The 22,992-nt window shown below is 38.1% G+C and overlaps 1 protein-coding gene across 1 annotated transcript; it reads right to left on the bottom strand.

Annotated features, from left to right (window-relative positions):
• Positions 1–4,127: 4,127 nt before the first annotated feature.
• LOC108278208 (calponin-3) lies at positions 4,128–21,973 on the bottom strand. The gene is made up of 7 exons (XM_017491418.3): positions 21,797–21,973; positions 8,855–8,976; positions 7,777–7,843; positions 7,464–7,601; positions 6,388–6,504; positions 6,088–6,234; positions 4,128–5,124 (listed from the first exon to the last, which is right to left on the bottom strand). Exons 1-7 carry the CDS (start codon positions 21,851–21,853, stop codon positions 4,780–4,782), a joined length of 993 nt encoding a protein of 330 aa, XP_017346907.1. The 5' UTR covers positions 21,854–21,973; the 3' UTR covers positions 4,128–4,779.
• Positions 21,974–22,992: the final 1,019 nt, after the last annotated feature.

The following is a 22,992-nucleotide window of genomic DNA, read 5'->3' as shown; positions in this document are numbered from 1 at the left end:
CCCCTATATAATATTTACACATATTATGACTGTGTCACATAATATTTACTGAACTTCATGTTAACAGACAATTATACAGCTTTTGTGTTTTTAAAAGGTACAAAACCAAGCAAATTCATTTACATAAGTTGTAGTGATTGAGTGACACTTTTATCATAAAGTACACTGATGTGCACTCCAAATGGTCATAAACCCCCATGGTTTTGCCCCCCTACAAAGAGAGACACTTCAGAGTGCTCAGTGTGGTGGACAAAGCATTCAGATGGGTATGGAGCATATGATCAAGTTAACACAGACTGTAACCTACATTGAAAAGGGGTAATATAGTGAAATAATGTAACATAATGAAATAATGTATCAAGTTGGGTCAGAATGACAGATCTTACTTTCTTTTTTAAAAAAAAATCCCTTTATAGTTACATTATTTTGTGTTAAAAAGAGAGAAAAATAAATGCAGTTTCTTACCAAGAAATTACAAAGTGCAACATTCTCTCTTGTGAAGACTTTCCCATGGGAGAAAACATCACAGCTTTAACTCTGTTACAGAATTACTTATTCCAGGAAGTTCTTATAGAATCGATATATTATTAGTAAACAAGCTCATTAATATAAACCTGTGATTTGAATTACAGCTGGTACTAGTGTCACGTACCACAATCTGATACCACAAATCAGCAGCACTGCGAGGTAAAGTTGTTTGTCAATACATTATTCCTGCATAAGAATGCATATGAATTCTCATAGAAAAGTCAAAGCAAAGCTCATTAGCCTCTATCAAGTTGATGAAATCTACAGATGCACTTTGTTGTCTTAAATAATAAAACTTTTACGAATGAATGAAATATATTCATGGTAAATTAATACAGCTTACTGTGCTGCCTGTCTGGCATTTCCTACTGCATGTCCAGCCATGTTTTGTGGCATCTTAAATTAGAGCATAGAACCGACAGGAGAGAAAATCTAGCTCGTAGAATGCATTTCCAAAACCGTGTGTGTGTTCGTACACAATATAGACCACACTTTATTTACTGCTCTCTTTATTCTCCGGTGAGATATCTCTGTAATGTCCAATAACGTCCTGGAAGTGTCCATGAGCTTGTAGATAAATCAGCACAGAAGTGCATTAGACAGTCTTCTGTTCTAAACATGTCAAAGTTACTTTTTTTAAGTGTGTCTTAGCAGTGTAAGAATACTGTGCTTGGCTCAAATCCTCAATGATGATGGGGGAAAAATCCTGTATATCTTATCTGTAGGCTAAAAAATTTGATTTTACCACAGATAAATTTCCACACACGATTTATATAATCGTATGAACAGGGAGTGCGGCTGCCCCCTTGTGGTAGATGCCGGGGCTGCTGTTTCCTTAAATCTCCAAAAAAAATCCAAAGGTGTCACACTTTTACATTCATTTGGCAGCCCCTCTTAATTAAAGCATCTTCGTGTATGCCTGCTTATAATGGAAGTCTAACGGCAGTTGGTGAATTCCTTCATGAAATCCTTAAACTGCAACACTTCAGACCTTAGAATGATTTCAATCTACCTTTTTAGCACTGGAGCAATATAGTAAAACATGGTTTCTGGTTATGTATAAACGCTGAAGGTTTTGCCGTGTCTGTGTTCTGACCAATACAACTATTTTGTTAATGTTTAACCATAAATGCTATCCTTGTGAAAAGTCTCTGAAATGTTAGTTTCTACCATTTTAGAACTTTAAATTGGCTCTTGATTGAAGTAGCAAATAAGTTCTCCAGTAATACATAATAAAACAATTTGCATTATTTATGGATGGATTTAAACTCCTGCCCTTAAAACTTACATTATAAGTTTGGACTAAAAAAAGTTTCCCCTTCTATTTTCAGTACAGGGAAAAGTTTTTCTTCATGGTAATCTCATATAATCCAAACGTGGTCGGCATTTTCCCCCCGATATGGACTCTGTGAACTTCAGTCAGACTCTTAAAGCAGAACTTAATACCGCAGACTTAACATTGGAGCCAATGTTCCAGATGATGTTTAAATTTCTAAGCACTATAGAGGAGTGTTAATATTTTATACTGTTTATGTTTCTAATTGAAACCAGCCAAACATAGAAAGATTGAGTAAAAGTGAGATACACAGAGATGGAGAGGGGCTGAGAGTGATCGGAAGAAAGAGTGAGGGATGTTTCCAGTCCCTTAGCAGCTGTGCACTGAGAGGAATTCCCTTTGAGCCACAAGTGGAAAATATTCCTCACTAAGTACAAAGCAAATTCATTCTCATTTACTGAAACCACAGCTGGCTGTTCTCAGATGGTGCTCTTTCAGGGACTTTTACTCAGCAGTGAAGTAGGAATGCATACAGCCTATCATACAACTGCTTTAAATCAGTGCTGTACAGACTTTTCCTACTTGTGGCAGATGAAGATAAAACCTGTCAGATGTCACTGCTGGTTTAGCCAAATTGCTTTTTTTCCTGGCTATAACATACTTTGACACCCAATTATATAATTCACCAAAATGACATGGAAACTATATCTAAATGTTCCCCTTGCTTTGGTTTTCTGTCTGCAGAGATCATGTTGTTTAAGTAGCTAAGTGTGATTTCCTCACATGGTAAATGTTATGCTTTGACCAAGTTTTTGGATAGCTATGTACTTCAACAAAACAGACTTAAGCCTAATCGGCTCAGCCTGTAATCAGATACTGACTGACAGAATGTCTGATGTGATGCTCCTGTGCCTTCACATTGTGATTATTTCCCCCACCAACATAAGAATAAACAGAGAACAAGTGAAAATGCCGTGAAAGACTTTTACAGCAGGTGACGAGACATATATGCTGATCATCAATCTAAGAACTCCTTTCCCATTGTAAACAGATTTTTTTTGAAAACACACAACATATTATAGCTTATTATAAGATTAAAATACTTATTACATATTCAATCAATTGTGTGTTTCAGTGGAATTGAGGCAAGCAGGTTTTAAAATGCTAGAACTTTGGGACGCATGCAAAGTAGAAATGTATTTCAGTTCAGCAAAGCCAATGATTTTCAGAATTATATACAGTAGAAAATTTCAGTTTGACCATGTAAAGGGTTTTCCCAGGCCACTTCACAGGTTTCTGGTGTACTGGAGAGAATTTTGCAGTGCAAGTAAAGGGTTTACAGTAAAATGTTCACATTTAGTGACTGGACTTAAAATGTTACAGGAAATGCTTGGTTTCTTTTTGTCACTTCTTCAGTGCTGCCATGTCAACTATAATGTTTAATAAGATTAATGTAGGCTTATAGTATTAACACAAGTAATGCTTACAAGAAGGGAAAAAAATAAGCTTTTTAGACTCCTTTTTATGTAACAGCACCCAGTCGGACGCTCCGGCCTTGGAGTAGAAAAAAAATGATCTATTTATAATAAATAAACTATTTAAGTTCATGCTACACTCCAGTCATGTCAATCAAATCCTGTGAGTGTGTGCAGCTGCTGCAGTAATCATTGCGCTTTCTCAATAAAGATGTACCCAATTTGTGGCTAGAAGAAGCTTTTGTTTTTTTTGGCTGCAGAACTGAAGCACCATGGCTCCACAGCGCCCCCTGGTAGAGAATTATCATCCTGCTAAACACATGAATAACATTTGTTACACATTACTGGAAGTTTCATTTTCAACAGAAATCCATAGAAGCATTTTGTGAGTGCGCACTGTTGTGCACTAGCCTGGCTTTCGGGTTGTCCTGAAAGGCCAAGTTGCTAGGAGAACCTGTGCTGTCGCTCAGCTTCTGTTCTAACCAAGAGCTGTATTATGATCAGGCCTGAATAGCCACACAAAGCAAGGCTTATTCTCAGGGGGGGAAAAAAAAAAAAAAAGAGGGAGTGAAACTGAGCTACTGGACTTTTCCCATGCACCGATCGGGCAGCTCACTTCCTTGTCATGTCTTACTGAGCTGCTGCAGGACAGGTTTGGGCATACTGGAATGGATGGGAGAGGCTTTTGGCTCGTGTCTCCACACACATAGCTTTAAGGTCCCGGAGAGGCAAGAGAGCTCATTCCGGAGGTGGCATATCTCTGCTAAACAGATCCTCTTGTGTATTTTATCTAAAGACTAAAGCCTGTGAGAGCATTTCAATGATGTTATGAAAGACAAAAAAACCTGTTGTAAGTCATATGTAAAAATTTATTCATTAAAAAATAATTTGACAGGACCATATCGAGTAAAAGTGGTAATAAATACAATAAGTACAGAATACAAAAGAAAAGGTTGTCTAAAACATGGGAAGGATATGGCACAAGTAACAAAAACATTAGATCAAATTAATTAAAAGGGCCAATGAATCTAAAAGGCTTTGCTTAAAACGGACAGCTAGGGACTTCCTGTCCGGGCATGGGAAACTACACAAACTTTCAGGAAGAGGTAAACAAGTCCTTCCTATTGTCCTTGAGCTGAGTCCAAGAGCACTGAGACAGCTAGAATGAGATGAACATCCCATAATCAAACCAAGTTAGATTACAGGTTGACAAAGAAGACTCTGAGGGCGAGGCTGCACTCTTTGCATTCTACAAACACCCAGGTTAAAACTGACTTTAAAAAAAAAAAAGAAAGAAAAAAAAAAGTTCCAAAACATAGTTAAGAAAAAAATAAAATAATGCAATACTGACAACCTACACAGGAATGAGTATTAAGGCAACATTTTGCTCCCTCTGCATCAGTTTGTAAGGCCAGCAAGGAAAATAATCTTGCTCTGTTGAAATAAGAACCAAAAACAAGGGGAGAGGGAATCTTGATCTGAACACTGTAATTCAGCCACCTAATAATCAACACCCTGGTCATAGTGGCCACGATAGTCGTCATATTGCGGCTGGTACTCATGGTGGTATTCTGCTTGGTAGTCAGCCTGGTAGTCGGTGTCGCTGACCTCGGAGCCGGTGGTGCCTGTGCCCTGGCTGCCATTGGTGTGGGCTCCAGGCTCCCCAGTTGAGGGGCAGTATTTGGGGTCATAGATCTGCCTGCCCAGGCCATAAGCACTCATGCCCTTCTGTGAGGCTGTTTTGTTGGTGCCCATCTGCAGAGAGATGGTGGAGTTGTCCATCGGTTGCAGAGACACCTTCTGGTCGTAGATGTCTCGCCGGGTGCCGGGGGCACCCATGCCAGCCTAAAGAGTCAAGAAAAGCCAAAAAGACAAGATTGAAAAAAGAAAAAGAAAAAAGTAAGTGATGTGTTTCTGACCATGTCACACAATGGAATAGCCTGAATGCACTACCATCAGCTCTATCCATTATTTAGAAAAATACAGCTAAAAATGTGTTCACTCTAGCATTTAACTAGCTTTTGTTATTTGCTTTACTTTTATTGCCAATTTATTTTTTTTATTTATATACTAATGATAGCCATTAGATTTAAATTACTATAATTGTATATTAAATAGAATATACACAATATTAACTATAACTTTTCCCTTTTTTATTGTGTAAACTTATATTGTTTTCTTCTTTCACTGCTATTATTTACTGCATTTTTGTATTATTTGTCTTTCCTGTTGTGCCATTTTATTTTTGACCCTTTATTTCTTTGTCCGATTTACTTCACACTGTAAAGCACTTGACCTGAAAATAATGCATCATTGTTGTTATTATTATTATTATTATTATTATTATTATTATTATTATTATTATTACTACTACTACTACAACAACAAAAATTACTAATAGAATTGCCATCCATTACTTTCTTTTGACAGACAATAGGAATAAACTGAATTAATTGCATGCCCAATTAGCACATTTAATGCAGAGTACGACATCATCTTGGGCGCAGAGCAGCTAGTGTTCACTGAAAGAGGAAGTCAGTCAGAGACACTGGGTGAAGCATCAGAAGTGAAATGAATGTAAAATGGATCAGTGAATACCCATGTCATTAATCTACCACATCCACCTCACTTAATCTGCTGCAGTGAGCATGGTTATTTACCTCTGCTGAGGAAAACCATTCTAGCCACAGCATAAAAATTATGGGCCAAAATGTGTCCAGTTGGAGACACCATTATAATGACTACAGTGGGCTCGAACTGTTCAACGTTACAGTGAACAAGATGGTACAGTGACATACAGGGACATACCTGACTTGCTCCCTTATTGGTACCCATCTGCAAGCTAATGGTAGTCTGGTCATACGGCTTGTCCGTTTGGGACTTTGGGTCATAAAGATGTCTTCGGGTGCCGTAAGCAGTCATGCCAGCCTGACTGGCACATTTATTCGTCCCCATCTAGTCATCAGCACAAAAAACATGTCAGAAATGGCCAGTGAAATGTACTCAAATCAACAATGAATAAATGGGGTGGGAGGAAAGTTACACACACTAGGGTACAAGAATGCAACACCAACCGATACGCGAATAAGTTATGCCGATGCGCCACACCTGTAAGCCAATGACACAGTTTCCAGCCTTCAACTTCTCTTCGTCGAAACTGCGTTCCTGCTTGTCTGCATACTTCACACCGATATCAACCCTGGTGCCCATGCCTTTGGTCTTTGCCTTTGAATCAAAAGAAAATTGTTTAGTACAGAAACATGATATGAAAACCTTCTGTAATCTACCCAATTTTTCTTCTATAAAAAGGGAGTGATTGTATACCTCTGAAATTTGTTTTTCCTCGACCAATTTGTAAAAGTACTTAAGCCCTATTTGGACCAGATTAGTTTTACATTGGGAAGTGAGATCTATCATCATGGTCAATCATTTCTGGCACATAAAACCTAAATCAAATAGTGTCTGGGTTTAAAATACTGAACAATAAAACAGACGACATTTAAAAGGATTTGTCAGAGAAGCAAAGCTTCCAGGCTTTCCTACATAGAAGTGATGGTCATGTGACCTACTAATGCGTCAGTACCACTTGCAATCGATCATAATTACTTCAGATGTCCTCCGAAAACATTAACAGCCACGTGTCTGGAAATCCCATCTGAATAGTATGCAAGAGTGATCCATTTAACAAGTTCAAAACCAAATAACTAACCTACTTCACCGATTATTATTGATTTTTAACACCATGACAGCAACAGGGCTATTTCATGACATGGGGTAATGATACAATATATACAATTTACAAAGCGATATAAGCTACTATATAATTTACATAACTATTATAGCTTGGTACAAGAATTTTTTAAAAATGTTTTCAGGTGATGCCTTCTTGAATATTTCTATTAAACATGTCTCTCAACAAAACCGTTGTCTGATGATGTCAAAGGCATTGCAGTTCAGTAAGATGTTTGATAGTCAAAGGGATTTGACTGGTTAGATATAATGAGGGTGCTTCACCTATCAGTAGAAACCCGTGTGCGAGTCATACCTACTGCACCAACGATACAAAACCTACTGGATTATTATACCGAAAATGAAGTGAACTTGATATTTGATACTATAACGCATCTAGAAACAATACTGCATTGTATAGTCATCATATTGTGCACCATGTGTGAAAGTCTCACCATGCCAGCCAGGGCGAGCAGTGTGGTCTGGACCTGCGTCATGTTCCCGTTCTCAAACAGGTCATTAGCTTCAAATATGTCATTTGGCTTCATGCCATATGCAAGAATGGCCTTGATGAAGTTGCCCAGGTTCTCAAGCTATGTGAACAACAGAAGAAAAAAAAGAAAAAAGAAAAAAGATGATTTGGTGCTAGGCTTTTGCACACAAAACTTGTTTTGCTACAAGATTTACTTCGCAGTTAAGCTTAAGATACCTTGTAAATCTTAAACATGCTTAATAAAATTAAATTTGCACGAACAACTCATACTTCACCTTATGCCAGTTGAGCTTGGATTTGTTTATTTTCTTTACAGAGCCAGGCTGGAGTTTGTTGATCAGCCTATAAATAATGAAAACACTAAGTCATTCATTCACTTACAATCATCTTCAGAAACGGTTTTATCCTGGTCAGGGTCGTAGTGGATCTGGAGCCAGTCCCAGGAACACTTGGCACAAAGTGGGAATGAAGTCTGGATGGTATGCCAGTCAGACAGTAGCATCACACACTCCTTCACACCTAGGGGCAATTTTGGAGTAGCAAATCGACATACCAGTATGTTTTTGTGAGGTTGGGAGGAAAACCACCCGGACTCGGGGACAACATGTGAAACTCCACACAGGGTTAACTCAAGTTTAGGATCGAACCAGGGACCCTGGAGCAGAGACACGGGAACGCCCAAACAGTATTTTACACCGGTTTATTTGGAAATTTGTGGAAGCACGTGATAATTAAAACAAGGGTGACAGCTGTGAATGATACAAACAAAGTGTGCTCATTCTCAAAGTAAGTGGTACCAGGCTAACTGGCTCGAAATGTTTACAATTACAGCAGGCTTCTGAGTGGTGCAAATGTTTTATGTGGTTGTCCCATCATCAGGAGTCTGTGAGGTCAAATCCCCACGATGCCACAGCCACCTGGGATGGAAGCACTGGCTAGCGTGACTCAGCAGCCCATCATATGAATCGGGTAGCTCGTGTACAGAAAAGGCCAATTAGCACTCTCTGACGAGGCATAAGCAGCAGTTCGGAAAGTATCCACGACTTCAAAATAAAACAGGCTGGAAGATTTCAGATGGGAATTTTCCATGAATTAAATAGTGTAAAATAGTGAAATACAAAGTCTTCCTTGCATAAAAAAAAAACCCATTTCTATTTTAATGGAACATGTCCGACCATCAAGGACTTCGTTAGCCCACATTCTTGAACAACTCCAAGCATACTAAAACATTTTCCACAAAGTCGGTGAAATGACCGACTGTCTCCACAAGTGTAGGTAGAGTGAAAAAGGAGTTCATGCCAACCAGTGCTGACTGAATGTACCGTTAATCAAAATACATTAGCAACAACGTACTCGCAAAGGATGACGCCGTCCTTCAGCCCCAGCTGGAAGTTCTCACCAATGGGCATGCCGGTGACCTCCTCGATCCAGTAGCGCAACTCCTCCTCCTTCTGACCGTCATACTTCTGAGCAATCTGAGAAAGGAAGAGCACAACCTAAATTTCAGTGTTCTGACAAATAGTTATACAATCTATTGGAATACAACATGTGTATATGGCCATAGGGTGTTGATTAATGTTTTATAATGGCACATCTGACATTAACCAAGTCTGAAAGATTTATGCCATCATTTACACACTAACAACTTACACAGGGACCTACAGAATTGAATTAAAAAAAATAATAAATGTAAAAAAAAAAAAACAAAAAAAAAAACACATTGATATGAAGGTCTTTGAGGAGATTTTATCATCTCCAATTTCAGGGCTTTGTAACAGTCAGAGAAAGCTGCAACTGCATTTTCAGAAACAGGAACTTTACTTCATTAGCTGCTATAACCCAAGTGAGAACAGGAAGTAATGCGTGTTTCATTTGCTTACAGACAAATTAAATGTAGATCAGGTCATTCTTTTGATTAATAAAATAATTGCTGTGGTAAAAGAGGAATAAAACTGTTTGGGAAGTGCGGTTATTGGAAACTTCGCTTCATGTCAGGTTATTCCTTACTTATTTCCGAATATTGCATCATTACAAAGCAGAGTACCACTACTAACAGGAGGCAAGTTTAATTGTAAGAGAAAAATGATAGGTTGCTTCATAACCCACCAAAGACATCTTCCTGCTCTCCTAGCATTGAACCAAATGTCAGTTCATGACCTTTTATGGATATTTTAATATTAAAATTAGGCAGAAACGTAATTTTGATGTTGATACAAACATTCTCACAACAAACCCCCCCAGTTTCTATTGCCACATTACGCCCAAAAATCACAGCTCTGACATCATGTTTCCAGACAAGTTATGTTCTGTGTTATGTGCATGATCTGTTTCATCTCAGTCATCACATCACACACATTCAGAACATGAAAAGGCAACATTTTTATGATGTTGTACTGGTACTGGACTTAATGCGTGTCTGATATTTTATTTATTACATTAGAGATCCATTCATCCAATTCAATCCTATTGTTTTGTTCACTTGACGTGAATTCTGTCAAAGCAAAACCATGGCGTCTCAGATCACAAAAAAAAGTCATATGAGCATAAGCCTGGTGTGATGAGCATTATCTCCCTCTCTCTCTCTCTCATTATATATTAGTCCAAGTATATACATTAGGCATGTGAAAATCCATCACAAAATCAGATCCCAAGCTTCCAATTTTAAACTATCTTTGAAACAAAACAGTCTCTGAAGTCAAGCTACTGGAGAACAGATCAAGAAAATGTTTTTCCTCTTCACCCCAGCCATGTTTATGTAGGATTAGTGCCAAGAGCCGCGCTGCATACAGGAAATTGCATGGAGGGTTGCCTGACCTCTGACCCATGACTTTAGAGTCAGCTCTGAATGCAATTTCATCTTCAACTCCTCATAACTAATCCAAAAAAGAAAGCAGTGTAGGGGTAGTGATACGGGAAAATTATATCCAGATACTTTTAACTGCTCAAGCCATACGTTAAAACGTGTACTCTTTTTTACTCCTTCAGTTAATCGGAAAAGTGCATACATGCTAATGAAACAAGGCCGGTTTAAACTTGTAAACGTGGTCGAATGGGAGTTTGAGTAAGCGTAGCGTGCTAAATCCTAATAACGTGTTGTGTCTATTTACAGTTATGCGTGTCAAGCAAATGCTAACTGGTTGTGCCAGGAAATCTCAATGCTTCAAATCAAAGCGCAAGTAAACATACATCCAGTTGTTGTTTTTTTGCCTCCTAGTGTTCATTTCACATTAATGCTTGGTATATCTTGGTTACATTTTAGTTTACCTCACCTCATTTAATCTGATTATTTGAACACATTTAAAATGATCCTATTTTAGTAATACTAAACAAGGGTTCTCAAGTCCTTTAAGAATTCAGAATGGACCTTTCACAAATTAAACACTACTTAAATTTGGCACCAAGTACCTATTTAAAAAAAAAAAAAAATAAAAATAAAAATAAAACCCCACCCCACACACACCAACAACCTCATACTGGTATTACTGCATTATTATATAAGGCTTAAGGATACACAATATCCTTGACCTGCCTTTTTCTGTGGAGGAAATATCTAGAAATCCTATCGATCCTCTAACTAGTTGCCTTTAATAACTAGTATCTGTTTTAAAACATGGAAGTAAATATCAGTGATCCTCAGCATTATCACATCTGCTGCTTTTTTTCTTCTCTCTTTCTTCTATATTTAAAAAACACATTAATTTTGAATTTTCTTCCTGCCCCTCTGTTTCATATTTTGTTTTCAATGTTTACAAAATTAAACAATCTGAGCAGGGCTGTGACGGTGGCCATGACAACCGCACCTCACGGTGGTAGTTTGCCACCATGGTGGTGTCACATCACACACCACGGTAATGTTTCTGCTCGAGTCGGGAAAATGACAAGTACAAAGTACAGCATTTTGTGTACAAGTATAACAGTTGCTAAATTAATTTGTATTTATAGCCTACTATATAGCTGGAGATTTTATATTAATATTACATAATCATAATAAAACGCCTTAGATGGTGTCTGTTAGAGCACGGCAAAATCCAGTCAGGCGAATTCTGCGATTTCACTTCAGGTTCTGCCGCTGCAACGCATCTTGTCGGGAAACCAAATGTTACATCGGCGATCAGGGAACATTTTAGATTTGTGCCTAACGAGAGAGAACCATGCGACTGTGTCCACTTCAACATGGCTTTATTAATTTGTTTCACTGAGGGATGTGCTAAAATAATGCCTCATTTCATTTTTTATATTTAGGTTTTTATTCAATATATATCATTTTATAGGCTTAAATTATTATATGATATCTTCTCCCCCACCCCATTACTTCTTTTATGCAGTTTTAATTCACCCATTAATGCACATTAGTATAAATGATGCCTTCAATACACTCAGACCTATAATGTTGTGATGTAATATTGTATGGTCTAGTTGTCAGTGTTGACTTGAATAATACCATAAGAAGAACGGGGTCATTAAGAGGTCAACTGAGACAGTAGCAAAGCAACAGTGGAACTGTTGAAGGACTTCCTTTGCATGTTCAAACACACTGAACGGTCTTTCCAGCATGCTCAACAAGTCTGTGCTCGAAAGGCAAAGGACAAAAATCCTTCATGCAGGATTATGGTGAACTCAATTCAACAAGAGAACAATCGGTTTCACAAAAACCTCTGCAGATGTTATTCACAGAAAACATTCAAGCATATATCCAGAGTAAAAGTTCGACACCACACCATACTGCAATTATAGCATTCGGTATTTTGATACTTGCAATAGATAAAGAATGTGTAATTTCGAACATAGTAATTTGTGTTTGTTGAACTGTGTGAATGTTATGTGTCCAAGCACACAGGATATCGCTCTTAGGGAAATTTAATGCTCGGGTCAGGATGATCATGGCACACAGTGTAATCAATTGGACAGCTCAATCCTTTGCAACTGTTCGTGTTTGCAATAACGATTACCAAAGGTCATGTGGCACAGCTCAAGTGTGAGGAAGGAAACTAACTGCATCACCCTTCTCATGTTACAATCAACAGCAAACCATCACGTGGTTCCATGAGTCATAGTGCAATGGTATGACTGTACATCATAAATCCACATGACACAAAAAACAACCTTACATCTGATAACAGCCTAATCATAATTGTTGACATCTTGGGAGTTTACCACACCAAAGTATCTAGAATTCACAGTGAATGGTACGAAAAACAAAAAACACCCAGTGAGCGGCAGATCTGAGAATGTAAACTGCTTGTTGGTGCGGGAGGTCAGAGGAAAATAGCCAGACCGATTCAAGCCAACAGGAAGGCTACAATAACTCAAATAGCCACTCTTTACCACCATCTCAAACCATGAGGCAGACTGGGTACAGCAGCAGAACTCCATGTCAGTTTCCATTCCCATCAGCCAAGAACAGGAATCTGAGGCTAGTGGGTATTGGTTCACCGAAACTGAATACTGAAAAGAAAAAAGGAGAGCAGGTGACATTTTCCCAACGGAGGAACAATCCAAGCCAAGGGGAGTAACTGAGAACCTTGGTCAAATACCTCAAACCACAAAAAAGCCAAAAAAAAAAAAATGAGAGTCAAGCTGAATATCACCTCCCAGGGAATAAGAAAACATACAGAAAAGATGGTTATGAAAAGATGACAATTATTTTTCATACAGGAGGAGGCAATAATGTTTAGAATAAAAGAAAATTGAAAATGAATAGGCTCTGATGATCTTAGAATAAACTGTCCCAAATAGCAATAGCTAGATATTGATGTTTGCTTTGCTTTCTCTCCGGTATCAACTCCATCGAGTGGACAGCCAATCAGAGAATTCTCTCCCTGACATCAACATACTCAATCAGCTGAAAGGGTGCAAAGATAAACTGCATGCCATGGATGGTTGATTAATAATGCTCGATGACATTTATTGGCTGGAGCAGGGTTAGTGTATTACAACCCCAATCAACAAAAACACACTGTCTCAGGCTTTTACCAGTTAGACTGGTTCTTTGGGGGGTTTTTGTTTGTCTTTTTTTTTTTTTTTTTTTTTTTTTTTTTTTTTTTTTTTTTTTAAAAGAGGCGTCAGCATTGCTTAGAAGAAAAATCCTAGCAGTCAAAGGGGGGAGGGTTTTACCCAAAAACCCTCCCCAAAAAAACCCATTTGTAGATGGGAACAAACTGATGCTCACAGCATGTTTGGATTTCTTTCTAGAGGTCCATCAAGCAACAGTAAAAAAAACTAACAAGGCAAAAGTCTGGTGTAACTGAAAATTAACACCTGCTTCAGTTTTTAAATCAAGCACAGACACCACCGGCTTAATCCAGATTCGCTAATTCACAGGTCAAAGCAAACCTAGATAAAGACTGTGAAGGGAAAGTAACTGCTACCATAAGCAAATGCGTGTCTCATCCCATGCCCTTTCCCATCCAGTGATTTGACTTTTTCCAACAAGAAAATGTATTCCCATTTTGGTCTGACTGCAGTTTTAGCCAAGAAAGTAAAAGTTTTCTGGCTTTGCCTGCATCGCTGTAGCAAGAGATAAAAATAAATAAATAAGATTACAAATACTGTGTGGCATTTATTAAACCCTTGTTAAGGAAATGTGATGGAAAGGGACAGGACCTAAAGGTTTGCCCTTCAGAAGGATCACTGATCAAGCCTTTTCATGTTTAACTGAAGCTGTGTTATAACTGGCTGTACCTTAACCATGTCAGGGCAAGGCCAGCAGGAAGCAGCACTTCAACAAAAGCAATCTATTGAGTAAACACTGAGGTTTCAATGTGACACCATGTAAGTAAACACCGCAGGGCATTGGCACAGTGGTCATACGCCCTGCACTCAAGGTCTCCTGGGCTGTGGGAGAGGTGATGCAGCAACAAGAGTAAAAGAGGAGGTGAGAATAACATATTGCATCCTGTTTATAGAAGCTTTAGCACACATTGTGTACGCACAGAAAAGAAATCAAGGCATTGCACTTCCTGTAAGGCAGAGAACAGCCAGGTCTTTGAAGACTCGAGTCCTCAGAAATTAACAAAAAATGCTCTCGGAGAAGTGAAACAATAAAGCGAAAGAAAGCAGTGAACCCATGTTCTCACTTCCCAACCTGACCTCATTCAGCACACAACACTGACTCAACAAGTGAAAAGCGAAATGATGGACAAAAGGCAAAGTAAAGAGCTGCCTCTAAATAAAGGTACACCTGCATTCCAGTATTGGTTTTTTTTAATAGACTCTTATAGACTTCCCCTCAACATGTAGCAGTCTTTTGCTTCAAATATGGTCATTTGTGACCAAATATGGCATTTTTAAAATATATTTTAAAGTACTTAAGTAAAGTTTGATAAGTGAAAATAACTACAAAAGACAGTAGCTGAAGATGTCTGACTGTGACAGCAGTTCCCTTACACCAAAACCACAGGTTTGGTATCTGAAATTTGATTCTAGTTTCGAATTAAAGCCAAAAGGCTAATGTAGCTAACAATATGATGTCAAGCTAACAGCTACCAGTTTAGTATCACTCAACTCTAAATAAATACAAATTTCTAAAGCATCCATGTATAAATAGCATGCTAGCATTTTTATGGATATCAGCCCAATGTGTATAGCATATCAAGATTGCCACAATCTATAATATCGACAGTAAATAATGTGCACACATCAATTTTGGATCTATATTATGATCAGATTCATGTCTACATGATTTACACATAACTTAAGGTTACTTAACTTGATGTGGGTGTGTGAAGATTTACATGCTAAACCATGCCATAAGCTTCCCTTGGTTTCGAATTGCATTAGCATCATAGCTCCAAATCAAAACTAAACTTTAATAAAAGTCAACTTAATCTCAAACATTATTTCAAGAATATAATTAGATTTGCTACATTCAGTCATTTAGAGTATTGTGTATTCAACTCCATCTATGTATGTAATCATGAGTTGTTTATCCCACTTCCTGGTTAGCTAGTTAACAGACAAGTAGTTAACAAGCCAGTAGGACACTGCACACAGTGAACAAAAACTATTCAACAAATTCAGTCAAATTTGGTGACAATTAATTTTGTTGGTAACCATTTTATCAATTAGCTGGTCTATGTGATTAAGAACGCTACGCACTACACCACACGCAGCAAAGCTATTTGAATCAATTAGCTTAAGTAGTTCAAAGTATTGTTTTGACTCGGTAGCGTTTCACTTACTTAACCTACACAAATGTATATTTTTACTGTGTGTTGTGTCGTTCAATTCACGATCCTGCTTTCAGTTCACGTCAAAGGTGCTAGGAGTGAAGCTCACAGAGTCGACTGCCTGGTTCCAGGCAATGGAAACGAACAGTCAATCCCAAAGCTTTAGAATCGATTCTACACACCAAAAAAGATCTGCATCACTCAAACGAATTAGTTAAATGAATCAGTTCAGGACACACATTGGGTATGGGCCTTTATTTTAAATTTGTCTGGACAGTTAATACTGTATTGTAGTTAGTTACCATTATTAAGGCTAAGCATACTGTAGCATTTGGTTAACTGAAATACTGAAAAGAAATATAAATCAATATTTTGGGGATTTAGTACATTTCTAAACCAATAAAATAAAATAAATAAATAATAAAAATAGTGACTGAATAAAAATAGTCAGTTTAGCCCTAGTTCAAAATGTACAAATTGCCAATAAAAATTACTACTTTCAATTTTTGCCTGCTGAAAATTCTATTCACTGCTACTCCCCCCTTGCTGTGAGTGTACTCACTCATGTGATGTAGTCGATCTACATTTCCAAGCTGAGAGGTGGGGGGGGAATCGATGAGGTAAATACTGAAAAGCCGATCTAGAGTTCTCAACGACCTCTGACCATCGTGAAAAATCCCACCACTGACACAAAGACCCACAAAGGAAGAAAAAAAGTCCACACACAGAGAGGTCAAAGGTTAACAGCAAAATTCTTTCCAACTTCCACCTCCTCCAAGATGTTTGTGTGTTGTGTATCCTACAGTAACCAAGAGACCAACACTAGTGTCCTCACATGCAGCCATCTGCTACCACACAGTAGATTCTGTGTGTCTGGCCTTGATTTCACTTGTTTGAGATAGAAGAGGAAAAACTGAGTGCAAGTCTGAAGAGGAATCAGGAGCCTCCAGGTCTGACATCCATCAGTTTCATCCCACAAGGCTGCCAGTTTCTCAGTAATCATCTACATGGGGTTTAGTGTGAACATGCTCACAGGTGTGATTTAATGTTAAGACATGATGGGTAAACAAGCACAAATGCTTCAGATACAACCTGCAATTTTGCACCATCCTGTATCGAAGTAACACTTTGTGCACACTAATAATTATTATATATACACCAGATTATAAGACACACATAAAATTTGGTCTGCTTAGAGGAAAAAATAATATATTGCTTTGCTATACATGACAACACAATTTCATACAGCCTGGAAGATAGGGTGCAATTTCAGAGAGGAAAAAAAACACGGAAGTACTCAAATGAGCCCTTACCAACAGTGTCACTAAAACAGACGCCTATCTGCTTTACAAAAAAATTAAAAAAAAATAAGCAAACAAATATGTATATTTCGTTATATAACTTCACCAAATTGAACACTGGAAAGAAAAAAAAAAAGAAGTTTTTTTTAATGACATCATACTTTAACAGTTTAGTTACATTTTACATTGTAGACGGTCCACAACACTAGTTAGTTTGTGCGATCACTTACATTATGGCAAATATAAAGTTGTTCCTTTGCATTCTCTTGAAGTTAATAAGACAAATAATACGCAATATTTTTTCCCAAGAAACCTCCAAAAAAAAAAAAACCCCACAATGTCCATAATCCTTAGCTGCTCACATGGAGGAAAAAAACCCTTAAAGCTCCAGCTCATTAATATAAACCTGATCTGAGTTTTAGCAAACACTACTGTCAGAGCTACAGTGATGGAAAATTAGTCAACACATTCTGACCAATCAGAATCAAGAATTTAACAGCGATGTATTAACAGATAAAGTCCTCACAGCCTGCAAGTGTTCATGTGCATCAAATTCTCCTCTGGTAACTCACTATGTAGCCCCACCCACATCATTTCATTAGTACTTTTGGATTATTTCAGCATTGCGAAACAGAACATGAAGATAACTTGAACTGACATGACATACTTGGTATAACCAGTTGGTTAGGGTATTTATTCATTTAAAAATAAGCAATAAGAAATGTAAAGAACATATAGTTTGACCAAAGTCTTTATCCAGTCGACAGACGCAACGTGTAAAGTCATGTCTGGTGTCTGAATTTTGATTGTAGATGTTTGTGAATACTTCTCAAAATACACTGTGCAGCAAACATATTAAACATTAAATACATATTACCTGTAAATATACAACTTAAACTGGCACTATATTATCAGTATTACTGCTTATGGTATTCTTACGGTTTCACATTTTAGGTGCCGCCGCCTCCTAGATGTGGCTTAAGCGAGTGCGTGTTGATTTCAACAGACACTTTTCACAAGCACATTACTTGTGGTTTGACACCAGTGAGTGAGGATTTAAACAGTTTTAACTAGGCTAAACTGGATACAAGCTTCTATTAGTTGTTAAGCACTTTGGCCTCTTAGCGCAAGTGTAAACTCCAGACACGAAACATTTTAGGCGATCAACTAATCACACTATTATTTTAATATTTCAATATTTGATTTTTCCCATGTTTCACTAGGGTGTTTATCTAACTCCTTCCATGTATTCGTGACAACCAATGTGCTTACATTTTTATTCCGCTAGTTAGGTAATTATCTGGCTAGTTATGACGCGAGCTAGCAAGCCAAGGTGTGTATGAAGTTAAAACAAATTGCCATGGACATTATAAATGTACTGTTTCAGCTGAAAGAGAACATGCAGACAAAATGAAATAGTTAGGATCGAAATAAATAAATAAATAAATAAATAAATAAATAAATAAATAAATAAATAAATAAATGTATTGTTACAAATATATTTATTTATCTGACAATTTAATTTACACAATACTAGAAACTGAGACACTCTGGGACATTTTGCTGATGTTCCAGCAGCAATCTAACCTACGCATGTTAAGCTGGTGATATGCTTCAATTTCAGCATTGGATTAACAATTTTTATTTTTTTTTAATGTTATAGTTTCTCGTCATTTTACTTTAAAACCAGTTCTCACTTAAGTTATATTAGAGGGAAAATATGATAGTGATATTCAATATCAAGTTTTGCAACCCTATACAAAACTGACACATTGTTTACAGTGGCATTGCGGGCAAGAACTGCCATCAGTTACAGACTGGAACTACATAGCAAGTTGACTATAGTGCCCAGTTCACAGTGTTTTACATATTAGTCCCTTCAGGATTTCGTGATCGCGAGAAATGAACATACAGATTTTCTGTAGATTTGGGCTGAGACGTGTCATGTGACATTATCACATTACGCATTCAGCCAAAGCCTCAAGCATCGAACATGAACACAGCTTAAAATAAATTTTAAAAAAAAGGTGTTTTATTTACCAAAAAACATCACTGCGAAAGACCGGATAAAAGAATTTAATGCAACTGCAATTTCACCATTCAAGTAGTTTTCTGCAACAACAAAAAGCACAAAATACGATGCAAATTTTGGAGAGAAAAAAAAGCCGCAGCAAAATCAAGCATTTTGGGCCGTAACGATCACAAAAAAAAGACTGGAAACCTGTACGGTTCGATATTGCACAGTGCAAAGGAGTGCTAATAAAACAGCATGTTATCACTGCAAACATAAAAACACAAGTCAAGCAAAATGCCAGCCTGCCCTGAAGATTTTTTTTTAAACAATGAGAAATCCCTGCATCATTAGCATAGCTGTGACACCACAGCTAACTGTATAAAAAAGATAAATAAATAAAACGCAATGCTAACATGAGCGCACAAATAGAATACGTTACATGGAGTCTCTGTGAGATGAACAATATGCAACACAGAGTACAAAAACAACCACATTGCATGTTTGGTTCATGTTCACATGGGCTGTAGTTCGGTGACGCTTGCAGACAGCCTATAATTTGGCACGAGTCATATCCTGTTAAATCTGCTTGGATGTGATGACTGTAGAGTTAATAAGAGTCGATTACCCAGCGCCTGGCTTATACAAGCGTCTCAATGTTGATATCCAGAGCAACATGCAGCCTAACACCAAACTTACACCACCACTGCATGTGCTGCTCTTTGAATAAGACACACCGATTTAGTACTCAGTCAATTAATAAATTCTGATTACTGAAATGATGCAAACTGATCGCAATGAGACAGCTGGCATGTGGAGTCTGACATTCTGCACATTGCGAGAGTACAACTGCAGCATACACACAAGTGTAACCAATCTGCCTGTGATTAAATCTCACAACAAAAGCAACACCATTCCAATTGTTTGAAATGCTCCGACACAATCAAATTGTTTCGAAGTTTATCTTCACATCCACTTCCTCAAACATGGCCATGCGCTATCATGTCTCAAGACATGAAGGGGAACAATGTTACTACACACGCCTGAAATCAAGTTTGTCAGGAAACTGCATACTTCACCTTGCTACATATGTTTACCACACATGTGCCTGAAATTCTAAAGAACCTCTCGATAACCGTCCTGTCAGCCACGGCCTTCAAATATTTTTTTTCTGCAAAATAAAGAAAATGAAGCTGTCTCCTGCACGGGACAACCATACCTTTGGGACACAAATGCAACCCAAAAAAGGAAGCAACACAAAGGGTGCGATAATAATCTAGTGCTGTACTCTACATTATAATCAATTATTGGCACATGCTATTACCGACAAATCAATTTTGGTTTCTTTTTCAGCTAACAGGAAGCCTCCACCTCAAGAGTGTGTGTGCTAGAAAAACAACACACCTGCAACTTGCATTTCCAACCTCACTGCAACAAATAACTTTTGCTAATTTGACTTTCAAAACTTAAAAAAACAAACAACAACAAAGAAAAACAACCTTGCAGAACACGTTCACTTTACAAAGTTTTCCAGAACGACAAAAGAAAAGCAGACAACGTTTGTCTGATCTCATCATGAGAAATCAGTTTATCTAGGGACTCAAGGTAGAACCTGATCCTAGTGTTAAGTATGATTCTACTCTAGGAATGCCTGTGCAAACCCATCATCACTTCACAACAACACTGAGCTATTATGGTATGCGGAAACTTAATAAGATGTCATTTCTCTATAAAAAGGCATGACAACTTTTAGAGATGAGAACACTCTAGAGGAAAAAAAAAGTCTGAGATCACTTCCTGAAGGCTTATTGTACCACAGCCACACACACACAAAAAAAGTCCACTTTGCTTATTAACAAAAAATGCATAATGCAATAGTAGCTGAGGTCCTTGTGTTTTAAATATTTAGTCATACTGTGATGAACCGGTTCCTTCGCCTAATCTGCCTCTTTTTTTGCATCAGCAATGGGAAGCCTCCACCCTGTGTCTCCTAGTTAAGGCTACATGCATGCATGTATTAGGCAATGCCACTTTCTGCCCTCTGAACACAATACATCCCAATCATCTCATTGCACCCAATAACATAACATGATGCATTTTCACTACTTTAATGCCCCCAAGCATGTTCCTCTTAGCCTTTCTTCCCACCAAACATATCTTCATTATAATGCACAACCCATTCATTTCACCAGCCATACTTAATACAAGCCTTCAGCTATAAAACCTCCATCTTAAACCAAGCGACACTTTAGAGTCCTACAACTTCATGGACTAGGATAGGATTTAGAAATGACCGCACGTGCATGCTGTTCCGACATGACAAACTCCTCAACGAAATGCATTCGTGGCAGAAAGTGAGTTTCGCCCTGACTGCTTGAGATTTACACCACGGAATCAAGCGCAAACACTGGCTTTGACCGTGCATTTGGTTAATTTGTGTGCCTCTGTGAAGGTGTGATAAAGATAATATGCGCGTGCACAAAAGTTTTAGACGCACGTGATTTCTTTCGCACTTGCTTTTTTTTCTCTCCAGAATGTTCTCAGAAACGCGCGTGCTGATGAACAGGGGGGGAAAAAAGAAAGCAGTGATGGGCAGGACAAAGAGAGAAGAGAGAAAAGAGAAGAGACTAACCCCCCCGAAAAAACTGTTGAAAAGCAGTCAGTGGCTTCGAATGTTCGATTAATGCACCAATTCGAACGTTAAATAAAAACAATCGAGCGCGAGGAGATGGGGGAAAGGAAGCGCGAGGAAACAAAGTAACAACGGATTTCAGTCCAAACAAACAAGCAATGAGTAAAGCTGCTCCAGGCTTACCTTACTCCTAACTTCAGCCGACAAACCGTACGCGGGTCCTTTGTTAAACTGAGCCATTTTTTAAATTTCTTTACTTTGAAGTAGATGATGAATACCGCTCCAGAAGTGTTGCTTTGATTGTAAGGAAGAGCAGCACGTCACCACGCGAAGAGAGAACTAATCTGCGTGAGTTTGGGCTGGGCAGCGTGACTCTACCGCCTACCCGCGAAATAAAAGCACGCACTGTGGAAGGCCAATGAGTCCAAAATGTCACATTTTTTTTGTGTGTGTGTGTGTGTTTTTTTTAATCAAGGTATGCTGAACCAGGGTTGTTATAGTTTAAAAATGTTGCTTTTTTATTATTATTATTTCGTTTTTGTATTTTGGTTTTCAATTTCAGTTTCTTTCAGTTAGTTTTAATGATAATGTGGCTTTATTGGTCATATATACATTAGAGCACAATGAAATTCTTTTCTTTGCATACCCCAGCATGTTAGGAAGTTGGGGTCAGAGTGCAGGGTCAGCCATGATACAGCGCCCCCTGGAGCAGAGAGAGTTAAGGGCCTTGCTCAAGAGCCCCACAGTGGCAGCTTGGCAGTGCTGGGGCTTGAAAACCCTGAATTTCCGATCTGTAACCCAGAGCCTTAACCGTTAAGCCACCACTGCACCAATGGTGCATAAATAAAAAAATAAAAAACCACGCATGTCTGCTTAGAGCTTCTGTAATGCTGTGATAAGTAGTTACCATATGAGTAAGGACTAACACACTCCTGAACGTGCTGTTATATGAAAATGAGGCACGCTGGGGGGTGTGATGCAACATGACGTGCAAGCGGAGTGCCACTACCTCCCTCCCGAAATGCATTATTTTCATATAAAATAATGGTCTAGAATGTGTTATTCTGCTTATACCACTGTGATTTGCTAACGATTAGACTGTTTAATTTATTAATGTACAAAAACGTCAAACATTTTACTGGTTTATTGTTAGATTTAATGTTGTGGACCATGAAAGAGATGAGTTACTTCCTGTTCTCACTTATGTTATAGCTGCAGTCAACACTCATACCTTCACCAGCCTCTCTCTTTTCTCTCTTCTCTCTCTTAGTGTCATTATCATATGTTTAACGGTCTGGGAAATCCCATTGGATGACAAGGTGAGTGAATTCTGTCAAAAAGCCAAAAAACAAAACAAAAAGAAAACCAAATTTTTGTCA

The sequence above is a fragment of the Ictalurus punctatus genome, chromosome 17 (genome assembly GCF_001660625.3).
Source record: "Ictalurus punctatus breed USDA103 chromosome 17, Coco_2.0, whole genome shotgun sequence".
In the NCBI taxonomy this organism is placed as follows: domain Eukaryota; kingdom Metazoa; phylum Chordata; class Actinopteri; order Siluriformes; family Ictaluridae; genus Ictalurus; species Ictalurus punctatus.
This window is presented reverse-complemented; position numbering and strand designations above follow the sequence as displayed.